The 26504-nt window shown below is 41.0% G+C and overlaps 1 protein-coding gene across 1 annotated transcript in view; it reads right to left on the bottom strand.

Moving 5' to 3' along the window:
- MARCHF4 (membrane associated ring-CH-type finger 4) overlaps positions 1 to 26504 on the bottom strand; it is a 131901-nt gene that overhangs the window by 8970 nt on the left and 96427 nt on the right. The window contains exon 3 of the mRNA XM_043996317.1: positions 23583 to 23775. Within this exon, the coding sequence (XP_043852252.1) occupies positions 23583 to 23775 (193 nt within the window). The remainder of the gene's footprint in view (positions 1 to 23582; positions 23776 to 26504) is intronic.

The raw sequence follows: 26504 nt of genomic DNA, 5'->3' as shown, positions 1-26504 counted from the left end.
AAGAAATATCTGTTGTATACCTACTATGTGCAAAGTTCTGTGCTAGGGAAGGATTGGGATACAAAAATAAAAATAAAAGAGATATGGTGCTTATTCTCAAGAAATTTGCTGTTTGTAAGGGATGGGAATGTGACGGGCATTTATTAAGCACCTTTTATTTCTTGGGCAGAAAGGGGTCATGAGTGGAAAAAGTGTAAGAAGCCCTGAATTAGATGACCTCTGAAGTCTTGATAAACTCAGATATTCTACTATTGTATGATGAGTGAAGAATAAAACCGAGCCAGGTGACCAGATCATTAAGGGAGGAAGTGTTCTAGAGGATGACAGATAATGGTGTTGAGGAAAGAGGTAGAATAATGTAACTGTAATGTTGACTTCAAAGAGTTGTTGAAGGGCAGGTAGGTGGCACAGTGGATAGAGCACCAGCCCTGGAGTCAGGAGGACCTGAGTTCAAATCCAGTCTCAGACACTTGACACTTACTAGCTGTGTGACCCTGGGCAAGTCACTTAACCCCAATTGCCTCACCAAAAAAAAAAAAAAGAGTTGTTGAGTAATTATTTGTAAAACAGAGGTCTGGAGTAGGCAGTGTGTCAATCCTTCCTGGCTCCATGAATCTGGGAAGTGGTGGCAAGGTTCCATGAATTCTGGCTTTGGTATTTCTTTTTTTTTCTTTTTTTTAATTTAATTTTTGGGGGGGCAGGGCAATGAGGGTTAAGTGACTTGCCCAGGGTCATACAGCTAGTAAGTGTCAAGTGTCTGAGGTCAGATTTGAACTCAGGTCCTTCTGAATCCAGGGCTAGTGCTTTATCTACTGTGCCACGTAGCTGCCCCTGACTTTGGTATTTCTTAATGGAGAGGGAGGAACTCAGAAAATACTCTGAAGGTGTCTATCAACTGGAGCTGGCTAAATAGATGATGCCATGTGGATGTAGGCATAGGGACTGGTCCTGGGATTATATTTTTATAGGGAACTCGCAGGGAGGAAATGCCTACCAAATGCAAATTCAATTCAATAACCATTTATTAAGGGCCTACAATGTGCCAGGCACTAGGTTAAGCACTGAGGAAGGAAATAAGAAAAAAAGGCAGCCCCTGCCTTCAAGGAGTTTAAAACCTGATGGGGGAGGACAACAGACAAAAGGAAGTTGTAAAACAGAAAGACAAGAACCAGGAGGTCTGGGTAGAGCAGCAGGGGATGCCTTGTTCCATGAAGAGGAAGCTATCTATAAAGGAAGGCTTGGGAGGAGTTTAGTGTTCCACTCTCTAGCCCTCCAACAAGAGGGAAGAAGCAACTGACACCATATCTGCAATTTAACATCTTAAAGAGTTTCTGAGAACACTCTTGGGTTAAGTGACTTGACCCACCACATACCCAGGATGTGTCAGAGGCAGGACTTGAACTTGGTTCCTCCTAGCTCTAATGTGAATTGTAATAGACTATAGTCTATTATAGTCTATTGCTAAGTGGCACCATGGTGCACACATCGGCAGGCCTGGAATCAGAAAGACTCATCTTTTTTCATTCAAATCTGGCCTCAGGCATTTAATAGCTGTGTGACCCTGGGCAAGTCACTTAAACTTGTTTGACTCAGTTTTCTCATCTATAAAATGAGCTGGAGAAGGAAATGGCAAACCACTACAGTGTTTCTGCCAAGAAAACCCAAATGGGGTCACAGTCAGACACAACTGAAAAATGGCTAAACAACAGCAACAACAAATGATAAATATGAGGAATTCAGAAAACTATAAGAATTACAGACTTAGGATGGAGGGAACTTTAGAGGTAACATCCAGTCTAACACCTTTATTTTAAGGATTAGGAAATGGGGACTCAGAGAAAATAAGTGACTCTGTTGTTAACAAATATGCCCTTTGTCTAATATGATTTCCACTCATCCTCCTGAACTAGTAGGAATCTAGCTCTTCCCAAAAGGGAATGCATCCCCGTCCAAGGGAGCACAGTTCTGGATGTTCCTTTTCTCACACTTCCAGAAGCATGGGACCCATTGACAAAGGTGTATTTGCCTCCACATTCCCACTTCCAGACTGTCTCTTTGCTACCAACACTCAGCCACCTCTCCTTTTTTAATATCGAACCCAAACATCTTCATCACCCAGTCCAACTTCTTGCTGAAGTTTACTCTTGTCCTTCAGTCTAGTCCTTTCTCAAGGAGTTCAGTACTTCATATTCATTCCAACCTCTGCCCTGTTCCTTGAACAAAATATTCCAACTCCCATTTTTTTGCCATTGTATTGGCCATCTTTCACACCTGGAATCCTCTTCCTCTTCACCTTATACTTCTTTGCTTCCCTGGCTTTCTTCAAGATTCATCTAAATCCCACCTTCTTCAGGGGGCATTTCCTGGTTCTCCTAGATGCTATACTCTTCCCTTTTAGATCACCTTCCAGCTACTCTGTAGAAATCTTGCCTTTATTTATTTATTTGTTTGTTTGTTTATTTATTTATTTATTTATTATCTCCCCCATTAGTACATAAACTCCTTGGGGGCAGGGACTATCTTTCCCCTTTCTTTGTAAACTCTACACTTAGCATAGTGCTTGGTGCATAATAAGCATTTGGATATTGATTATTGAACAACTTTCTGATTCTTGGGTGGATAATCATACATATTCATGTCCATTTGATTACTGAGATCTCTAAGTTCATCAGTCTTCTAAACTCCCATGACTTCACTCTACTCAAGTCATACAAAAGGGTGTTCTTACGTATGATGTAGCCTTCTACCCATATTTATTCCAGCTCCAAAATTCCTTTCTCTGACTGCAACCTTCTATTCTCCAATCTCTCCTTCTGCTTCACCCTTCCTAAAAGTAGTCTTCATTCTTACCCAGACCTCGAGTCCCTCCCCCAGTATAATGCAACCACCTTGAAGGCAGGAGCTGTTTCATTTTCTTTGTTTTCCTGGCACCTAACAGTGCCTTGCACACAGTAGGCACTTAACAAATGCTTGTTGATTTGACTGCTCAAGATCACATTGGAAGGAAAGTAGCAAAGTAGAAATTCAAAGTCAGGTTCCTGATTTCAAATCCAGAGTTATTTGCACTATGCTTTGATGACTTTTTTGACCTGATATAGAACAAAGAAAACTAAATGAGGAGAGTAACACTGTACACATAGTGATTATAATAAACAACACTAAAGGTCAACGGAACTCAGATAAATGCAACAATCAATAGCAGTTCCAGAAAACTGACATTGGATGATACTTCTCCAAAAGATGGTGGACTATGGATTGTGAAATGGCACATATGTTGTGATTTATATCTTCTGTATCGAACAGTTTTGCTGAACTGTTTTGGGTTGCTGTTATAAAGGAGGTTTCTATTGGGAGCCATTGCTGGAAAGACACTAGAATATAAAACACATTAATAAAACATGGAAAACACTATCAAACATGCAGCTCTCACTGAACTTGTGGCATGAGTTCATCACTGTCATGTCTTATTAGTCTTCTTCCCTTTACATTGCTTGACAATTAGGGCTCAGCACAGGAAACCTCCCTAGGGACACACAGGCTACATTTAAGCACCAACAAGCATGCTTTGCTCCTCAGTCAAGTCAACTTCTCCTCATCCCCTTTAATTCTAGGACCTTCCCTCTGGTAATTGTCCCCAATTTATCTTGCATAGTTGTTTGTGTGTTGTCTCCCCCATTAGTCAGGGGCTATCTTTTGCCTTTCTTTGTGATCCTAATGCTTAGCACAGTGCCTGGAATATGGTAGGTGCTTAATACATGTTTATTGACTATTGAGTACTTAACTAATCGCCAGGCACTAAGGATACAAAGAAAAGCAAAAACCTGCTACTTGCTCTCAACGAACTCCCATTCTAATGGGGGGAGACAACATACAAACAATTATGTATCTGAAGGACATAAAACATTATAAATCTAGGGGGCAGCTAGGTGGTACAGTGGATAAAGCACCAGCCCTGGAGTCAGGAGGACCTGAGTTCAAATCTGGCCTCAGACACTTGACACTTACTAGCTGTGTGACCCTGGTCAAGTCACTTAACCCTCATTGGCTCACAAAACAAGACAATATATATGTACTGTTTATACAATGCAATAGATTATTGTGACTGTACAAAATGTGCAGAAAGTACAGACTCAGCTGGGGTGGGGGAAGAGGGTTGTATTGTGTGTTGGTGGCAACCTCCCCACGCTTGCCTTCCTAGTATTAGAAGAAAATGAAAGAAGAAAGGAAAGTTCAGTGCCATTCCAGAGAAGGGAAGGCCTGATCAAAGTAAACTGTGAGTGAGATAACACCATATGCCTGAGACAGCTTCCTACACTTTGTCCACCCACTTATTCCCATTATTTAAGCAGCTGCTGCTATAGCCCCATTTCTCCACCAACTCTTCATAGACTGAATAGAGGGAAGGAAGCACCTTTACACAATTCAGACATGAAACTCAAACGATTCTTTCATACTCCCCACTATCCTCCACCCAATGCCTCATGAAATATCTGTGTTCACTGGGCTACCCCCACAGGTGGCTGGATGACCATTTGTTAGGTATGTTATAGTGGGGATTTCTTTTGTGTATGGGCTGCTCTACATGGCCGATGAGGTCCCTTCCCCCTCTCAAATTCTTCAGTTCTGAGGAATACTGCCAACACTGGAAAATCCTTGCGGATGGAGGGCAGCCTTGGTAGAAGACAATAATAAAGATCTTTCTGTACCCCTGAACCAGTCAGGACAAGTTCAGGGGACTTTTTCACAGCATTACAAAATGTAATCATTGATATTCATAAAGCAATTTACCTACAACTTCCTAGTGAGGAATAAGTACTCATCACCTAAACCAAGATCTCACCCATTCAGGGGCGACCCACATTCACTTATGTCTTTTGAATGCAATAAGGCAATCAATGTCTTGATGGTTATTGTTACCACAATCAGAGAGGTAGAAGAGTTGAGCTGTAATTCCACCAAGACTATGCCCAATCGCCCTACTAGAAAAAAAAAAACTTGGCTTATCTCCTATTGAGTCCACTATAAGGAGCTTATAAAAACAGAAAGAGAAAATCTGAGCCTCTGTACTGATGAGCTTGAACTTGTCCATACGATGAACTATAGAGGGTGTGTGTGTGTGTGTGTGTGTGTGTGTGTGTGTGTATAGAAAGCCTTGTGTATTAGGTTGAATAGGAAGCTACCTGAGGTCTTAGACACAGAATTCCAAGGATTGAATGATTCACTGTTACACAGTCAGCATTTGATGCATCCTTTGCATAAGAACTCATAAGACTTTCTCAATTGTCTTAGGTGTCCCTAGGTCAGATGTCTTAGGACCTTAGTTGTCTGCAATCAGCGATGATCCTAGTAACTCCTCAGTTTAGATCAAAATAGTAACTTGGTATCAATAATGTGGAAAGATCTCATGATGGAACCATCTTCCTAAAGAATGCTGTGGGGGGGGGCAGTTAGGTGGCCCTGGAGTCAGGAATACCTGAGTTCAAATCTGGCCTCAGACACTTAACACTTACTAGCTGTGTGACCTTGGGTAAGTCACTTAACCCCCATTGCCTCACTAAAAAAAAAAAAGAATGCTGTGCCTATAGTAGTTGATATTTGGTCTTTCCCTAGTGTCATGAGGCCGTGTGTCCTCCAGTGAGAGTCTTAGAATCTGGTTCAGGAGAGGTATTGTCAGTCTGTCAATACATATTTATTAAACATCTAATATGTGCCAGGGACTGGGGTAGGCTCCAGAGATACTAAGATAGAAAAAGTACATTCCTTACGCTCAAAGAGCTCACAGTCTAATGCTTATTGTGCCACTGGTAGAGTAGAATTCTTGGCTTGGAGGATTTAGAAGTAGATTCTGAATGGATCAAGTTACCGAGAATCAGAGAATTGTCATCCAAAATTTGCTTCATGCAACCCTTTCTCTGGGATCATCATCACCACCATTGACATTCACATGGCATTTTAATATTTGCAAAATACTTTAAATACATTATCGCTTTTGAGCCTCACAACAGTTTTATAAAGTGGGTCCTATAGTTATTATCATTCCATTTTATAAATGAGAAAACTGAGGTTCAGAAGTTTAAGGACTTGTCCACAGTAATACAACTAGTATCAGAAGCAATACCTGAACCCATGTCTTTCTGATATCTCCTGGTTCTGATATCCCATATGTATTTACAACTAGGAGAAATAGAACTTGCCAGAGTGGAGATAATAGAAAAAAAGAGTAGATAGATAATATAACGGTCATTCCTACTCAGCTTTGAAATAAATTATAGGCCCTTTTGCAGGAAATTTATCCTCTTAATTAGGTGTTGCTTGAGTTATATCAAAAATTGTTTCTGGGGGCGCAGCTAGGTGGTGTAGTTGATAAAGCACCAGCCCTGGATTCAGGAGGGCCTGAATTCAAATCCAGCCTCAGACACTTGACACTAACTAGCCTTTTGACTCTGGGCAAGTCACTTAACCCTCATTGCCATGCCAAAAAAATCGTTTCTGTAAGAAATGACTAAAATAACAAGTCTGATTTTTGGGGGCGGGAGTGAGGCAATTGAGGTTAAGTGACTTGCCCAGGGTCACACAGCTAATGTCAAGTGTCTGAGACTGGATGTGAACTCAGGTCCTCCTGACTCCAGGGCCAGTCCTCTATCCACTGCACCACCTAGATGCCCCTAAGTCTGATTTTTAAAAAAGCATATATCCTAGAACAATTTTGCTATATGTGGTTTTTCATTTAAGGTATGACCTTGCCTATTCCAATGAGGCTGCCATCAGTCAGAACATTTTTGGAAATCTTTCAGATTTACCTTCTCAGTCAATTTGAGACATTCCAGAAAATCAGCCTCATTACTTTGTAATTGCAGTGTTGTTGTTTTTATTCCGCCCCACCCCCCAACGTGTCACCAACATTATTCACCAGACTTGGCTTTTGACCTTGTCCCCAAATCCAATCTACTCTTAAAGAATGATGGTTGGCCAGCACCAACAATATTCAGAAAAAAATGGAGCTCAGGAGCTGCAGGCAGTACTCCAAGAAGAATCCTAAGGGTGTGTTGAGCAAGGGAGGCATCACTGGAATGCATATCTAGCGTACCAAGGTGACCTTTGAAGAGGACAAGATTCATTTGGATGGATCAGCTCTGCTATGTTTTATAAAATCAGTCACATGAACTCCCTGAGCATACTATGAATGAGCTGTTGATATGATTTTGCAGGCATGCTGGGTAGTAACAGGATATTGATCTGGAAATAAAGAATTTTGCCCCAGAGTGTCCACAAAATGGATAATCAATCCAAAGATAATCAAGAGTTTATCGTTGTTCATAATATTCACGCATTTGCTTGATGCATATTATTTATAAAAGTCTTATATTCTAGTGCTTCATTCTGGCTTGGAGGATGGTATGGGTTCCTGAAGGCTTGAGGCAAAGCACAAGCCCTGATAGGAACTTGCAAGCCCAAAAGGCTTCAAGTATGGGATTGGGGACAGGCTATTTCTCTAACTTGGGAGAGTCCCATCACTAGGTGGGCTGCAGATGTTTTCAGCCACAACAACTAATGAAGACTGGTTGCTAAGGGATAAAAACTTGTGATCTGCATTGCTTAAGGAAAGACTCACACCTAGGAAATATTGAAGTTTACTTAGGAGTTAGTTATCTCCTGGACCCCTGAATGTGTGTCCAGTCTAATGTTGACTGTTTCAGATATCAAATCCCTCCAACTTATTCCCCAGCCATTTGGAAACCATGAACACTTCTTGTTTCCTTTTCTAGCTCCCACTCCCCCAAAACAAAAAGAAAAAGGAAAGGAAAATATTCTATATGTTATTCATTTGTTTTCAAAATTAAAGAAATTTTGTTTCTATAATCTCACAATAAGAGACAGTGAGGTATGGTGGATAGCCTTGAAAGCAGGAAGACCTGGATTCAAATCTCGCCTCTTACTCATCTTGGCTATTTAACCTTGGGCAAATCACTTAACCCTCGCTGCTCTAAACAACTCTCTAAAACTATAAATTTCAATCTTCATGAATAGAAAATAAAATCTAGTTTAAAAAAAGAAAGAAAGATGGAGGCAGTTAGGTGGTGCAGTGGATAAAGTCCTGGCCCTGGGTTCAGGAAGACCTGAGTTCAAATCTGGCCTCAGACACTTGACATTTACTAGCTGTGTGGTCCTCAGCAAGTCACTTAACCCTTATTGCCCCGCAAAAAAAAGAAAAAGAAATGAAGGGGGGTGGAGAAAAAGAGAGAGGGAAAAGACTATAAAATTTGGGAGAGGTCCAACCGGAATTGTTGAGGAAATCTTGCTACAGTGAGAAATCTTTATCCCAAATCTTGCAACGAGAGACAACATAAAGTCATGCATAGAGGGCCAAACTTGAAATCAGAAAGACCTGGCATTGACACATTTTAGGTATGTGACCATGAGTCAATAACTCAGTCTCTCAGTAACCCAATCTTTGAGTAACTTTGGACAGGCAGGTTGTCATTGGTAGAGACAGCCTCTACACTGGGAAAGTTAGTTTCTTCTACCAATGAAATTACAGGCCTGGACCAAAACAATAGAATAAAATTCACAATATCTCTGGGATAATCAAAGCAAACTGAGGTTCACCTGGGATGTAGCAAATTCAGGGACAGGGACTACTTCTGTTAAAGTCACGTATAAAATGGCCCTATGTCCCAAGGAGTTTTTACCCAAACTTCCAAGATGCAAATAATTTGATTCTTTGTTCTTGTGTTGTGAGACTAGAACCCCTTAAAAATGAAAAGAATAAAGCAAACAGAAGAGAGGAAGAAGCCCATGTCCTTCCTGGGTTGCCTTCCTGATGCCTGACAACTCCTGGCTTTACTAAGCAATTTATTTTGGGGTTATTTAATTCCCCCCAAAGCCCTTAATTAATTTACTCTTGTTAAATTGTAATAACCTGAGCCACTGGAGCAGAGAACACCACATTTATTTGCTGGGTGGCTCCATCAGCTTTTTTGCTGCAGTTAGGTAGTATTGTTAGAGAAGAAGGGGCGGGTATGCTGAGTATATCAGAAATAAGTCATGTCTTCTCATGGAGAGAGCAAGGGTGGGAGAAATGAGTCATCTCGGCACTCAATCGCAACGCTAAAGATACAGCCAGCTCCTGATGATCTATGGGTTGGGGGATTTGGAAATCTATTCCATGGATGTATGTTGGATGAAAGAATTCCCAAAGAGTACCCTAAATTCTCATTTTAGGCATTGATTTCAGCTTTCCAAAACCTTATAAGAAAGCAAAATGGACTGGTTAGCATTCTATTTTCCTTATTCCCTGGTCCCCTTCTCCCCAAAGAACAAATAACTGACACAGTAGCACTTTCCAGCAGACAGACTATACCTGCTCCCCTTATCTAGCCAGGCAGCACCCTGAATTCAGGCCAGATACCTACAATTCCCCTGAATCTCAAACCATATAGCTAATAGTTATTATATTAACTGAGATCATGGAATCATAGAAAAATGGAATTTCTGAGCTAGAAGGGACCTTCAAGGTAATCTTGTCCCACCCACTTGTTTAAGGCTGCTAGGTGTCACAGTAGCTAGAGTGTTAGACCTGGAGACAGAAAAACTGGAGTTTGAATTTGACCTCTATCATTTATTAACCATATGACCCTAGGAAAGTCACTTAAACCTTTCTCAGCCTCAGTTTTCCTCATCTACTAAATGGGGATAATATAAGCACCAATCTCACAGGATTATGATGATAGCAGATCAAATGAGGAAACACATGCTAAGTGTTTATATTATCACCACCAGCAGCAGTAGCAACATCACGATTGTTTTTGTTATTATTATCTGACAGAGGGCCCCAAAGTAGAGAGAGGTATTTTCTGTGATGTGGATAGTGACAAGGCTAAGGGGAGAATCTAGGCTTTTTTTCACTGTACATACTAATTTTTCCATGTTATGAGAATAGACCACTTTACTCTTTTATTGAAAAGCTACCCTACTAGAAGTTCTGAATAAAATTGTGAATTCACCAGTTCACTGAGATAACAGGGCTAGAGAAAGTCCAGGATACACAGCTAAAATCATCAAAGGAGATGGGAAGGGGGGGAAAGTTGAGAGGAGACTACTGGTTGTTTCTTGAAGAAAAGCAGGTTTAAAAAAAAAGCAAAGAACCCATCCCATTTTTGAACTTCTCTATTTCTGGTAAAGGCACCATCATCCTTCCAGTTAATCAATTTCACAACCTTGGTGAAATCCCCTCCTCTCTCTCACTCACCTTGCTTAATGAATCGATTCCCATATATTGTCATTTCTGTCTCCATAATATCTTTCATTGTACCTCAAGCATCTAGTACCTTTCCCCCAATATTATGTGCATATACCTATAAATATACATATACCTATCTATATACATAGATATACACATGTGTGTATGTATGTATGTATGTATGTCTGTATTTATGTATGCATTCCAGATATCTAGCATGGTGATGAGCACATAATGGGTTCTTCATAAATCTTTGCCAAGAAAACCCCAAGCAGGATCAGGAAGAGTTGATTACAACTTTAAAACAACGGACCCACAACAACAACATGCTTGTTGATTGACTGACACAACCATCATGTGACAAAAGCATGAGGCTGTTAGTTCATGAATCCTAAGAACTAACTCTAGATCCCTCCTTACATAACTTAACACTCATCCTTTAGACTACAACTCATGGGTTCAACTTGCTTGGATGACCTGTTTCCTCATCTTTAGAATGGTGTGGTTAGATGAGACAACATCTAATGTGGAGACCACTTGAAAGTATCCAGGCCAGCATAGTTTCAAGATCTCCAGAAGATCTCTCATCACCATATTGGTCAAAGCCTGGTTTGGGTCCAACTCAATGGTATAGTAGACTTCCACCAACAGCCCACATTTTATGAAGTTGAAGTAGCATTGGCCCCTTTCTCCTTCCCTATAAATACCACTTCAACCCACCAGGAACAGGAATCCATCACCAAGTTCTATAGGAATTGTTTCATATTATGACTGGTAGGGAAGAGACCAGTACTGTTTACTTGGGGGATAGTTCCAAGTATTACCCTTCTCCTGTCTTCCCAAGAGCCCAAATGAATTTGAGAATTGGGGTTCATGTTGGGTATACCCCAGCCATCAAGGCATCTGACCACCACTGTTTATTTTTAGTGTAGCCAAAAAAGTAGTTAAGGGGCCATAGAGAGGCAAACTAGTACAGTGGAAAAATGCTAGTTCTGGGAAGTAGACAACCTGGGTTCAAATCCCAGTTACTACTTGCATATGTAAGTCACTACACCTCTCTGGGCCTCAGTTTCCTCATATGCAAAATGAAAATGAGGTGGCTGAACTAGCTTTTCATCTCCATTTCTATTCCTTGTAGTCTTAGTGGGTGTCTCATTCTACTATGAGTCATTTCAGACTTCTCCCTCTCTTACACCCCCAATATCAAATCCAGATCTGGGAAGAGGCAAGGTAGGCAACTAACAAGGACTTCAAAAGCAGAGGAGTGGAGGAGATAATGTAATAAGGGACACTTTCTAATATGATTTTGAATAAATACATATATTTTTAATGTCAGAACATTGCATTCTTCAAGACATGTAAGTAAGGGTGTGCTGATAAATGCTTAACATCTGGATCTTGGGCAGCTAGGTGGTGCCAAGGATAAAGCAGTGGCCCTAGATTCAGGAGGACCTGAGTTCAAATCCAGCCTTAGACACTTGACACATATTAGCTGTGTGACTCTGGGCAAGTCACTTAACCCTCATTGCCCCGCAAAAACAAACAAACAAAAATCCACACCTGGAACATTACAAAAAAGTCTACCCACTCCAAAATAAAACCCCCACAGGTACATAAACATACATATACACATGACACACTTTTAAATTCAATCTGCATTATTATTTTCTCCATCACCTTCCTAAGTCTGAACAATCAATGAAACAATAAATCAAGACCTGGTTTGTAGCATTTGCCTATTTCCAGGTATAAATACTCACACTGAAAATTTAACAGTTGGTTCTTGTGAGCTGGCTCCTACTCACCCCTGCCTGTAGGTATTTCTTCTGTGATAAATCAAGTCATGTATTATAAAGACAGCTAAAAGCCATTTGTGGACAGTAGCACCTGGTGCAAGCCATTGAACCTCTTTAGACCTCAGTTTCTTCTTAGGTAAAATGATGAGGCTGGACTAAATTACCTCTAAGGTTGTTTCTAGCTCATGATTCTATGATCTTTGCCTAGGAAACACAAATGCCTATTCTTTCATTGCAATATCTCACAATAGCTCTGCCTCCTTCCTTTCTGTGTAAACTCTAGTCCATATTTTCATTGCCTCACTGCTAGACTGTCTAAGCAGCCCCCCTGCTGCTTTCCCTGTTGCTAGTCTCTCTCCGTCCCAATCCATCCTGCCTGGAACTATTTCATCAAATGTGAAATCCTCTGCCTAGGCTTCCCCACTGCCTTCTCCCTTCTCTTTCCTACTCCCTCCCACTTTCCCTAATGTATTCAATCTTGTTTCTTATTACTCCTCCACACAGTAAACCTGCTGTCTCTTCTCTATACACTATTTCCTTTTCTCACCTTGTTGCCTATGAACATTCTTTCAAGTGGAATTCTGTCCCTCACTTCCCCAACCCAGCCCTCTATCTTCCTTTAAAACCTGGATCAAAGTTGACTTTTTCCAATGGTACACAAAATCAGAAGTGGAAAGGACATCTGAGATAATTTACTTTAATTTTAATTTCATTCATTCATTCATTTATCTATCTATTTATTTTTTTGTTTGTATATGCATTAATTTATTTACTTGTTTATTAATTAATTCATTTATTTACTCAGATATCTATTTATGTGTTCATTTATCTATCTATTAATTCATTTTTTATTGTTTATTTATTTATTTTGCAGGGCAATGAGGGTTAAGTGACTTACCCAGGGTCACACAGCTTGTGTCAGGTGTCTGAGGCTGGATTTGAACTCAGGACCTCCTGAATCCAGGGCCAATGCTTTATCCACTGCAGCACCACCTTGCTGCCCCTGAGACAATTTAGTTTAATCCAAACATTTCACAGATGAGAAAATGAAGTCGCAAAGACTGAGTAATCTCTAGTATTACAAGAGCAGAACTTGAATCCAGTTCTTCAGAAGTTCTTTCCACTCCACCCTGATTGTTCATTTTCTCTGTGTTTCCTCAACACTTTGTGTCTCTATCTGGGAAGTTAGTCTTTGTCATTGTGGCAAGGTGCCCCCAACCCAACAGCCAGAGCTAAAAGCCGCTGCCAGTTCTGGTGAAGTCTTAAGGCACCCCTGGGCTAATTTGCATGGACCAACCCAGCAGGAGGATAGTGTTTGGGAAGAAGAGGGGAGAAGAACCAAAGTTCCCCTTCAGAGCTCAAGATTCAGTAGAAGATGCTGAGGCAGTAAAAGGCACAGGAATCAAGAGCTGGGAAGAGAGGGGATGCATAGGATGAGTGATTCTAAGTCAGGCTGGAGTAAAAATTGGAGACTTCTGCTTTCAAAGAAAGTAAGTCCTTCATTTGTGTGAAAGGAAGTAAAGGGCTGAAAGCCTTAAATAGCTGAGATTCATTCTGACTCTAGGTCTGAAAAGACTAGAAAGTTTCAAATATCCTAGAATGCCTCCAGACCTGAAAGAGCTAAAAAGTTTCAAATATACCCAAGTCATTCTGGTCCTAGCTATTTCATTCTGAAAGAACTGTTAATACCGATTATACTTTCTGGTTTATGTCCTCATGGTTCAGCTGCTTGAGAGACAGTACCAAATATTGGGGGAAGAGAAAAGTGAGAAGCAGGAAAAACAGTATGGAAACTCATGGGGGGTGAATGAACATCTGTACATACAATTCTCATCTTGCAATGTAGTTTCCCCACATTATTTTGCTTATACATCTAACTGAGACGTTATTTTGCATGCATTTGTAAAGTTAATTATGATGGCATTGCATCATAAGGACATTTAAGTTATGAGAATTCAAAACTAAACATGCTGGGAAAGCTAGGTGGTGCAGTGGATAGAGCATGGGTCCTGGAGTCAGAAGGACCTGAGTTCAAATCTGACCCCAGACACTTAACACTTACTAGCTGTGTAACCCTGGGCAAGTCACTTAACCTCAATTGCCTCACTAAAAAACAAAACAAAACAAAAAAACCCCAAACATGCCAAGGAAGTGGGGAAAGAGACAGAGACAGAAATTCAGAGAGAGAGAGAGAGAGAGAGAAACAGAAACAGAGAGAAATGGCAATTTAAATACCAGCGAAAGTGTGCCTGCTATTACACTCAAATAATATATACACTAGAGTGAAAAATTCCTCGAGAAGAAAATACATAATCATATTTCCATGTCAAGTTTTTTCAAGAGAATTTTTTTTCTTTAGTCATATGTTTTCCTACCACCTAAATCTTTACAAGTCTTTATTTTGTTCTAGAAGTACTGGTTCTATCTCTTCCTGAACAATAGCTTAGCTAGGTGTGGTTAAAAAATAAAATAAATAAAAATAAAACTATATTAAGTATAAAAATTATAAGTATAAATAAAATTAAAACTAAAATCTATATTCAATTGTTTCCATAGCAACCACCTCAACCATCTGCTCTCTGATACAGACTACCTTCTTTCAAAGAGCCCCTAGTCAAGGACTTACTATTCAACAATACTGTTGAGAAAACTGGAAAGCAGTCTGACAAAAATTAGGTTTAGACCAAAATCTCACACTACATCCCAAAAGAAGCTCCAAATGGATCTATGACTTGAATTAAAAGGTCACATAAACAAATTAGAGGAACAAGGAAGAAAATAACTTTTTCAAATTATGAATAGGGGAAGAATTCATTACCAAACAAAAGATATCATACACGATAAAAATGGTCAGTTATTATTACATAAAATTAAAATGGTTTTATGCAAACAAAACCAACATAGATAAAAGTAGAGGGGAACCAGTTAACTGGGAAAAAGATATTTGCAACAAGTTTGTCTTATAAAGATCTCATTTTCGAGATATATAAAGAATTGATTCAAATTTATATGAATAAGATCCATCAGCTAATTGATAAATGGTCAAAGGATATGAGCAGTTCTCAAGGAAAGAAATCCAAGCTATCAATAGCCATATGAAAAAGTACTCCAATGATAAGAATTTTTAAAATGTGAATTAAAGCAGCTTTGAAATACTGCCTCAAACCCTTCATGCTGGCTCAGTTGACAAAAAATGGAAAATGACAAATGTTGGAGGGACTGGAGGGAAAAAAGATGCATTGGTGTTGAAGTTGTGAGTTGGTCCGGCTCTTTTGGAAACAATTAGGAACTATTTTCAAAAGATTACTAAACTGTACATACCCTTTGAACCAGTGATGCTACTACTAGGCTTATTCCTCAAAGAGATCAAAGAAATAGGAAAAACCCATATATAAAAAACCATTTATAGCAGCTCTTTTTATAGAGGCAAGCAGTGGAAAACTAAGTGCCTTTCAACTGGGGAATGGTTGACAAATCATTGTATATGAAACTAATGGGATACTATTATGCCAAAAGAAATTATAAAAGAGATGGTTTCAGAGAAAATTTGTATAAATTGATATAGAATGAAGTTAACACAACCAGAAGAACAATGTGTACAATACCACTAAGAACTCTAATCAATGTAATGGCCAACCGCTCATTATTCTGGAGGACTGATGATGAAGAATGCTACCCACCTCCTGTCAGATAGCTGATGGACTCCTGATGCAGAATGAGACATATTTTTGAACAAGGCCAATGTAGGGATTTGTCCTGATTGACTATGTATATTTGTTACAAGGGTTTTGTTTTGTTTTTCCTTCTCAATGCAGGGGTTAGTGGAGGAATGGGTGGAAGAGAAAATAAATGCTTATTAACTGAAAAAAAATAAAGAGACCCTAGCTCCTTTCTTGCTACAACTGTTTAAAGATACTGTACTATATTTTAGAGATGATATAACGGGTTTTCAAAGCTTATTTTATTATATATTTGTTGTGTATATATATATATATATATATATATATATATATATATATATATATATAATATTGCAATTTCTGGCTTTACCCCCTCTCGTGACAACCTCCTAAATAGTCTCCCTATATCCAATCTCTCCCTTCTCCAATCCATCCTTCACATAGTACCAGGATCTGACCGTGTTACTCCCTTTGATCCTAAATGTAAGTTCAAGAAGTTCAAGTGGCTTTTTCTAGAATCCAGTCAAGTTAACAGGTATTTATTTAGCACCTACAATGCTGGATGCAATCAAATGCAAACCCCGCTGTTTGGCATTTAAACCCCGGAACAATCTGGAATCAAATTTGCCCTCTTGCTGTCCCAAGATGTTTTATTTCTCTTCTTTATGCCTTTGCACAGGCTGTCTTTCATGCAGGGAGTATACACCCTCCTTATGCCTTACTCCAACTGTAGAATCCCTAGATTCCCTTAAAAAATCGGTTCACATTCCAACTCTTAAATGGAACTTTTCTTGATCCTTCAATTGCTGGTGCTTCTTCTCCCATCTGCTCTCTATTTACCTTATTTTTATTTTCCTTGTTTTCATATCTATTTACACATGTACATGTTTCTCTGAATAGAATATAATCTCCTTGGAGGCAGGAACTGACTCATTGTTTTGGACCCCCAGCATTACACATTGTAACAGGTACACAATTGGCACTTAAAAATACTTATTGGTCACTTGGTTAAAGAGGAGTTCCTGGGCAGCACAAGTCTCTTAGAGAAGAGGACCAATGCATATAGCTGCTGCAGGTGGAGAAGCAATAAGGAAGTAAGTAGCAACATGGGGAAGCAAAAGATTACATTTTCTGTACAGTGAAATAAACATTGTCCTGTACCCCTATACCCAATATGAATTGTTACCATCAGTGCTTGTATAGGATCTTTTACCCACATCTCTGGAGACCCAGACATGAACTATATTTTGCAATTTCCTAGAGGGAATTCTGAGTGGTGGCAAAATGAGTCAAAGAAAAAATAACAGGGTGGGGTGGCTATCCCCAAAATTAAACCCAGTCCATATAAACCTGGAACTAGCACTCAATATATAATAACCCAGGGTTGGAGACAGTTCCAACTAGGAAAAGTTAAAGCAAAACTATCGCCTCTTTAATATTGATGTAAGGAGAATTTTCCCAGTGATTAGAACCATGCAAATATGTGTTGAGATGCCTTAGAACATTCAATTATTAGTTCCATCCCACTAAAAGTCTTCAACTGAAAGCTAGATGACAACAAATTGGGGTTGATGTAGAAGGGATTCCTATGTAGTTCTGAGTTAGATTAGAGAACTGAAGTCCCTTCAACTCTATTTTCTCCTTCATATGTATGTGGAACATATCTTTGAAATAAATGCAAGGTAATTTTCTGGGGGAGACATCAACATCTGGAGATCAGAAAAGCTTTCATGTAGAAGATGGCACTTGCTTCTGAGGTTCAGTTTCCTCAGTTCTAAATTTCAAATGTTGGACTAAATAATTTCTGTGGTCTGGAGAAGTTCTAACATTGTACAACAGTAGGGTCATAGAAGGAAGGAATGATGTCTGGTTATTTTTTCCTCAATTCTCCATTTCCTCCATTGCTGCCTAATAAAGTACTTAGTAGAAATCCCTCACTAAATTTCCTCATTGACAAGTGGGAACTGCTTAGATATTAACCAAAGTTCACTTATTTAGCACCTACTGTGTACCTACCACTGTGTTGAGAGGGGGAGGAGGAGGAGAAAGGAGGGAGGGAGGAAGGAGGGAGGGAGGGAGGGAGGGAGAGAGAGAGAGAGAGAGAGAGAGAGAGAGAGAGAGAGAGAGAGAGAGAGAGAGAGAGAGCTGATTCCTTCCAGTAAGGATCTTGTAGTCTGGTTGACAGCATAATTCTTTGTGCCTTTAAAAAATATGATTATACTTCATCTACACTGTTGTTATGAACACTCACTCCACCAATGCAAGTCGCAACTGAATAACTTAAAATAGGATTACTCAGCTTTTTTGTTTTTGTTTTCATGGACTCCTTTGGAAACCTGACAAAACCTATGAGCCCCTTTTCAGAATCATGTTTTTAAGTGCATAAAACACATAGTTTTACTAGGGGAATAAAATTTGCAATTATCCAAATATATTTAAAACAACTAACAGGTTCATAGGCTCCAGACCAAAAATTTCTATGAATGAAAAAATTTGGCCAACCTGCTAATGAGCCTCTCTAAACCTTACTAGGGCTAATCCTCAGATAGCGAATAGGTAGTCTACCAGTGGGCCCATCCTTGAAAACTTTCAAGGTAGGTTCTGCCAGGTATAGCTTGGTATAGCTTTTAAGGATCCATGGCCACTGCCACACTGCAATGATGTTTCACAGTTGGACTTAGTTGAGAGTGACCAAATTATTAGGATGGAAGTCCCCTCAGGTAATTTGTTGCTAGAAAAAAGAGAAGAGGGCAGTGATGTGTTGTCCTATGGTGTTGGGATGTTTCATCATGACTGTGTTCCAGGTTCAGGATGGTTGCTTTGTCAGCTTGCTACTCCAGGGAATTTTATTTTAGGCTCCTTCTTCTGCTCAGGAAGCCTTCATTTTCCTTCACCACTGCCACATGGAGTTTGATTGGGCAGCTTATATTCCATGATGCCAACTCAGAAGATACTTCCTGTCCTATAGTAGCTGATGTCATCAGATGTTTGAGTTTGATTGGCATAACTAAGCATAAAGCCCTTTTCTCTAACTATAAGATACAAGAAGGCGCCGTGCTTTCCCTAACAGAAATTGAATAAAAACGTATTGCCCACCAGCTCAGACAAAATCTATCAATTCTCATTTGAGCCATTTTTGGAGATATTTGTGACTCCAGACACTTTTAAAAGGCTATTGATGTCTGTGGTAGCCATCTCTTCAAGCCCAGCCAAGATGATGTAGGGAGATGAAAAGTCTCTGCTTCAACAGCATGAGGTCAGAAGAGCCAAGAGTCATGGCAGGAGGGAAGTTTGAATTGCTGCTGCTTGATTATCCAGGGTTTTGGTCCCAGGGGAAATCTAATGTTATTGTATTCGAGTTAAATTAGTCTTCTCAGACTTTCCCCTTGATTTTCCATACTTCCTCCTTTTCCCAGGTTTCTTCCTTCTTGCCCTTTCACTTTACCCTATCTTACCTCCCATTATTCCATGAAACAATCCTGTGCTCCATATTGGTGAGCCTCCTCACTGCCCTATGAACCGACTGTGCTTGCTCCTTCATTGCCTCCATTTGTTCATGTCGTCCCCTTTGCCTGGAATCACTTTCTTTCTTTCTCCCACTTGTCTAAATCTTTCCACCTGCTCCATCTTTCAAGGCTCAGATGAGTTCTTCCATGAAGCCTTTCCCAACCAGTGAAACACACATTGACTGATCATGAAATGTGGAGTCTGCAGTATATAATTTTACACGTACCTGATGGCTTCCATTTTCACATTATAAGTACATTGAGAGCAGGAACTGTCTTTTATCCTTCTTTGTAGCACATTACCTGACACATAGCAAGTGGTTAATAGATGCTTCTTGACTGACTTCCATTCATCTTAGGGGCAGCTAGGTGATGAATTGGATAGAGTACTAGCCCTGGAGTCAAGAGGACCTGAGTTCAAATATCACCTCAGACACTTACTAGCTCTGTGACTCTGGGCAAGTCACTTAACCCTGATTGCCTCAAACATCCAGGGCCATTTCCAGTCATCCTAATAGTATATCTTGCCACTGAACCCAGATGGCTTTGGAGGAAAGAGTGAGGTTGGTGACCTTGCACAGCCATCCCTTACTTAAATTCAGTGCAAGTCATGACATCACCCTGATGTCATGGTCCTCTTTGAGAATGAAGGACAAACAACAACAACAGCACACAGTAGGTGCTTTTGCTTTTATTGAACTCTAATAACTGAAAACCACAGGTAGTCCAAAAGTCTCATCGTAGACAAAAGTTTGACTTCTCTACTCCTAGGCATTTTGGAGAGGAAAAAAAGAGGAGGGGGCACACCCTCCTCTCTTGCTACTATTGGTTGATTTCTTTGCCCAGGAACTGAATTGATATATCTATTCAAATACCAGTAAGCTTTAAAACAGAGTCAGGACTAAGCAGGCTCAGTGTACCATTGGCATCTAAGTGGTTCAGTGGATAGAGTTGCTGGATCTGGTGTCAAGAAGAAATGATTTCAAATTCAGCCTCAGACACTTACTAGCTGTGTAACCCAAAGCAAATCCCTTTAACCTCCATTAGCCTCAGTTTCCTCATCTGTAAATTGGAGATAAGAATAGCACTTATATGCCAAGGTTGTTGTGAGAACAAAATAGTATTTGTAAAGCACTTCACAAGCCTTAAAGTGCTATATAAATGCTCAATATTGTGCTCATTGATGATAACAACAACAACAACAACAATATTTTTCCCTCTACCTTCCCTCCAGGTTGAATCTTAGGTGACTGCCTACTTTGTCTCTCTCAGTCAACTCTGACTGAAATTGGAGTATTGATCTTAGACATTGGTAGACTCTTCCCATAGGTTCTATATATCCTATCTCTCTCCCAACCCCCTACCCCTGCATCATCTCTCACTTCTCAACCATTTTTACTTCCTTATTGATTTTTTAACCCTCTATTTGTTCTACAGCAAGAACAGGCACACAATTGCCTTCAAAGACCACAGGAATGAGCATCTACCTCTGCTGGTAAACTTGCTGTGTTCCTGGACTGTCTTTGACAAATCACTCAATATTCCTGAACCCCAGTTTCCTCATCTGTAAATTGGGGACAATAACCCTGCTCCCCTCCCTACTTCCCAGGCATATTCTGTAACTGGAGTATATTCAATGGCAATCAACAAAATGATAAAGCAGCCTGTTCCCTGCTGGAGGTAGGTATTGGAGTGAGACTATAAACTGTTCTTGATGCTTTCTGATGGCAACTCAGTAGACTCTAGAAAGCAATTAGAGTCCCTCAGCATTTCTCTCTGCAGCTCAGCTACTGTCTTCAAGCAGTGACTAACTTGTCAGGGCCGAATGGGGCCCCCTACTGACCAGATGGATTTGGCACAATGGGATACTAAATTCTCAGAAATTGTTTTCCTAACAACATGGGGAAAAAAGGAAAGAACCGTAAGAAATATAAATGGATGGCATTCTGTGCTTATAACAGAGATAAAATGAGTCAGAGTGTGAGAGACAGAGGACTGCTGGCATGTAGAGAGACAGAGGAAGAATAGTGAGACAACACAAGAAACACATATAAAAATAACACAAATATGGAGAGACACAGAGAGACAGAGATGCAAAGATAGACACACAGATGGAAGGGGACAGGGAAAATAATAGAAACAAAAGAAAATCATGCTGAGATTGACAGCTCCAGGATGCAAAGGCTACCTGTGAAGGTATAGCCTTTTGGAAAAGACAACCTCTCTCCATCCACAGGTGGTATTTACCTTTAAATGACATCATGGAACTCACCCCAAAAAAGCTTCCTTTTGGCATATTTGATTTCTTGTTACTTCAGTCAGAGAGAAAAGGTGGTTGATCTAGGGGACAGGAAGGCAGCAACTGCTTCCCAGAACACAAAAGAGGACACTGGCTTCTCTCTTATTTTGAAGCTGCCATATACAATGGGGGAGGAGGGAGGAAGAGAGACATAGACACAAAGAGGGACAGAAAGAGACAGAGAGAAACATAGATGGAGAGAAGGAGGGAGGGGAGAGAGACAGAGAGGGGCAGAGAGAGAGAAAGAGAGAGAGAGGGAGGGAGGGAGGGAGAGAGAGAGAGAAAGAGAGACAGAGAGAGACAGAGAGACACAGAGAGACTAAGACTAAGACTGACTAAAAGGATGGCCCATTGTGTACTTGTTAGAGAAGTGTGTGCACTGTGTGCATTGGAGTGTGGAAGAGAAAAAATGCTGACAAAACCTTCTTGTAGTCGAGTTGTGCAGGTAGGGGGAGGGTGGGACTCTTAATAGTCTGCAGCATTCCCAATGTATTTGTGTTACCATTTCCTTGTGTTTTGTCCATCCCTGAGGAAGTCTTGTGCCTTGGGATGTGCTACAAGCTTGCTGAGATCTTGGGCCCCGAGAACACTGAACAGTTGAGGAACAATAACTGTGTACCAACCTTGGAGAGTTGTGCTTCTGACAACATTCTCTCCAGTGAACCCATGCCCGAGACTGATGGACCTTGATATTCCCAACACCAAAAGGTGCAATGGAAATATATTTTTCCTTCCCTGAGAAAAAAGGTTAATTTTGACAATAAATAGGGGGTAGGGAGAAATCTTGTGGGCAAAATGTTCCTGTGATTGTTCCTGGCAGAACACTACCAAAGAAACAAAGCCACTGAGGCAGTCACTTGGAGCTTAATCTGGCCCTTGGCATGGCCTCTGCTGGCTGACCAAGTGTGGGACCTGCTGAATTAATGCTATTTTTACTTTCAGAATAAGGCCAGACCTTGCAAGCTGACAACCCCTGATGACAGCAATAAAGAATGGACAAAGTAATAAATCATGTATCATTACCTCAAAATTCAGAAGGGACTAAAAATCTCTACATGTACAAATAGTACCCAGGATCCTAAGTGCCACACATAGGAACATGTGCATGGGGTTCAGCTGGTATTGCTAGGCTCTGCTAGCCCAACCTGATATAATAAAGCTCAGAGGAGGAAGGAACAAAGGCTTCTGTGAGGGATCCGGGAAGAATTAGGGACTGATCTATGGGGAAGAGGACCCTTTGCCTTCACTTATAGAAGGATTTAGATCTGGAAAGGACCTAGGAGATCATCTAATCCAGCTAGGAATTCTTAGCCTGGGCTCCATAGAATCCTAGGAGACCTATGGATGGATTTCGGGAGGTTTGTGGACTTCGACAGGAAAAAAAAATACATTTTTCTTTCATAATTTATTTCCTTTGTAGTTCTGTGTATCTTAATGCATTCAAAAACATTATTCTGAGGTGTCCATTAGCTTCAGACTGTCAAAGACGTCCATTACCACAAATAGACTGAGAACCCTTGATCTAATCCTAATGTACCTCTTCTTTTCCATGTGGGTAAACTGAGGCTCAGACCACTAAAGGAATTTTCTCATGGTCACACATTCAGTAAGCATAATAGCCAGAACTGGAACCCAAGTCCTCTGACTCAAATTTCCAATAGACCATCCTGCCTTACCTTATTCAGTGAATGTGAGTATCAAGTAAATGAATTTTGATACAGCTTTGCAAGTCCTCCTTCTATGTATTTGTGGGAAGGAGAGGAACAGACTGACATTCCCCAGGTAAGCTTTGATTCTCATTGAAGGCTCCAGGGTCAGCACCTGGTTCCAAGCCTCCTGATCTTATTCTGCTGGGGAAAGTGTTTGCCCTTCCCCTTAGGTAACACTTCCCTCCAAGTTTCTCAGTCCCACCCTGTTGAGATCTCCAGTTCTTGTTCATGTCTACCTTCTAAGACCAGACCCAAGAGGACTTCTCTCTGCTTTGCAGAAGGAGATGTTGGTCTCTGGACCCTGGGGCCATAGGTTCCCCTGCCCAGTGGGAAGCCAACCGTAGCGACCCACCTATGCACACCACGTCCATGAAGCCGTACATCCCGTAGCAGATCTGGAAGAGGAGGTCCTGGCGCTGCCATTTGGCCGAGGGACTGAATGTAGACCAGATGAGCCAAGAGATGCTGGCGATAAGGAAAAGAGAACCCAGGATGGCTGCTGCGATCTGGACTTTCTCAATGACCGTCAGAGAAATGGCCTGCCACTGGGGAGGACAGAACAGCAGGTCAGCAAGACATTTGGATAGCTCTTCCCTCCCTCTACTTTTCCCAAAGCCACTGGCATCTGGACCAGGGCTTCCTGGCTCATTGCAATTTTTGATGTACTGGGAAGATTCTGAACGAGCCACAGAGCATTTAATCCCCTGTATCCACAGATTTAAAAAAAATTATCCAGAGGGTGTCTGTGTTGGTACAAAAGTCCAGAGTTCAGGGAAGGTTCAAGAGAGCAAAACAAGATATAATTATGAACAAAGCACAATCAAAGGGAAGCTTTTGGCTGGACTACAGGGACAGACATGCCTGGACACCAATAGAAATCTTTACTTTCTGTTCAGCCAAGGAACCAAAAATTATTGTGTTAGTACCAAGATGAAGTTGCATAAATTGAGGCAAGAGGGGCCTAGGAGGAATAGACCAAAGGTCCTAGAGCTAGTCTTGAGTACCAGGAGTGACTTCTAAGAACTCTTGGTCTTGGCATCATCTTCCTCACCACACACTAAATTTAGATGGTTCCAAAGACCACATCCTAAGTCCTCCTCTCTTTTTCTCTTTACACTCCAATCCCTGGTGACCTCATCTATTTCCATGGATTTAGTTAACACCATGATACACTTACCTTTGCAGCTGGCCTTAAACTCTTTCCTCTAAACTCCAGCCTTGCATCACCAACTACCTGCCAAGTATCTCCTTCCTGGCCAAGAATATCCCTCCACATGAAATTCAACATGTCCCCAAACCAAAGACACCAGGCATGTTGTGGAGAGGATTCTGATGTACTTCAGGTTAGATGACCCTTGAGGTTTCTTCCAACTTGGAAATGCTGTGTGCTTGGGGTTGGTCAGTAGAATTTCTTGGTCTCCTATGACTGTCTTCTTCCTCCGCCCTCTCTCCTCTGCCCTCCATATTCTCATATTCTCTCTCTCTCTCTCTCTCTCTCTCTCTCTCTCTCTCTCTCTCTCTCTCTCTCTCTCCTCCCTCCTCCCTTCCTCCCTGTCTGGGCAACTACTCCAGCTCAAAGGGTACAGCACACAACTGAGATAAAGTATAAAATAGAATAGATTCAGCAGTACCCAAAATGCTTTCTGTTTTGATGGTTTAAAGTCTCAACCTCCTGAAAGGATTTGTTTTATTTAGCTAGGTTTTGTTTTCATTTTGTTTAGTTAACTTTTGTTCTTCCAGTGAATGCTTGTGAAAATATTTTGTGCTATGCATTTTTCGTGTATAGGAAATAAATACTTGCCCCAATCCTGATTTACATGGTACATTGAGTAACTTTTTGCTCCCTTTTTGGGGAGACCCCAAAACAAAACCTAGGTTTAAGTAAATCTTCCCTGGGTATACCAGGGTGATAGTGTAAGAAGCTGACAAATATGAAAAAAGTCCCTCTGGGCCCACCAATAGTTGTTATTGCTTAATAAATGTTTATTGATTGATTTATTATTAGACTAGAAAAGTGATAAGTGTAAAGAATCCTGGCTTTGGAGTCAAAGTCATTTAAATTCTCTGGTCTCAGTTTCCTCCTCTGTAGAATGGGGAGGGAGTATGGAATAGATGGCCTCTAAGGTCCTTGCCATCTACAAATCTCCATCCTCCTACTTGTCAATTCTACAGGAGACATTCTACTATCCCACTACCTCCATGAAGTCTCTAGAGCCCTCCAGCTCCAGCATATGAGCCTCACCTTCCTTCTGGTATTTTGTCTGAATCTCTCTTTTCCCTCTTATTATCTGATTTGCATTATAATTGTTTGCATACTCATCCTTACTAGAATCTAACATCTTTTCCAATAACTGGGTATCTTGTTCCACCCAGAATTCTATACATGAGGCAGCTGGGTGGTGCAGTGGATAGAGCACTGGCCCTGAAGTTGGGAGGATCTGAGTTCAAATTTCCCCTCACATCCTTACTAGCTCTGTGACCCTGGACAAGTCACTTAACCCCAATTGCCTTAAACATCCAAGGCCATCTCCAGTCATCCTGATATATATATCTTGCCACTGGACCCAGATGGCTCTGAAGGAGAGAATGAGGTTGGTGACTTTGCACAACCCTTCCTCGCTTTAATACAATTTGGGGTAAGTCAAGACATCACCTCCTGATGTCATGGTCCTCTTCGAGAACTCAAGACAAACAACAACAATTCTATGCATGAACCTGCCCATCAGGGAGAAACAGAAGGGTCCCTACCCAGGGCTCACAGCGCTGTGCCAGCAGCCCCTGGATTGGAACCCCCAGCTCTAGTTTCCCATCCCCTGCCCCAAAGCCTGTTTGCAGGAAGGCTCACTCCATCCCACCTCCCAGTCTGCGAGACAGTAACTGTCTCCCTGGAACTGAGCAGTGGTGCCTCCTGACAAGGCTCCTGTCTGGCTCGTTGCTGGGAACCGACATGAGTAAGCAATGTGGCCCACAAGCTGTGCCCCGCCCACAGACCGCTGCCTGGGAGCCGGGCTCCTTCCTTCTGTCGGTATTCTCACTTCTCACTTCAGGGAGGGTGAAAATTACCCACCTTTGCACCAAGGCAAGCAAAGCAGGCACAGTCCAACTTCTAGGAACTGGCAGCTGAAAAGACGACAGGGACCCAGATGGAGGTGAGACAGACGGCTCAGGTGCATCCAGCACTTTACAGTTGGCAAAACCATTTCTTACAATAACCCTCTAGGGGGTGGAGGTTAGGACAAGTTGTACAATCCTCTTTAAAAAAAAAAAAAAAGAC

Source organism: Dromiciops gliroides, chromosome 3 (genome assembly GCF_019393635.1).
Source record: "Dromiciops gliroides isolate mDroGli1 chromosome 3, mDroGli1.pri, whole genome shotgun sequence".
Lineage (NCBI taxonomy): Eukaryota > Metazoa > Chordata > Mammalia > Microbiotheria > Microbiotheriidae > Dromiciops > Dromiciops gliroides.
This window is presented reverse-complemented; position numbering and strand designations above follow the sequence as displayed.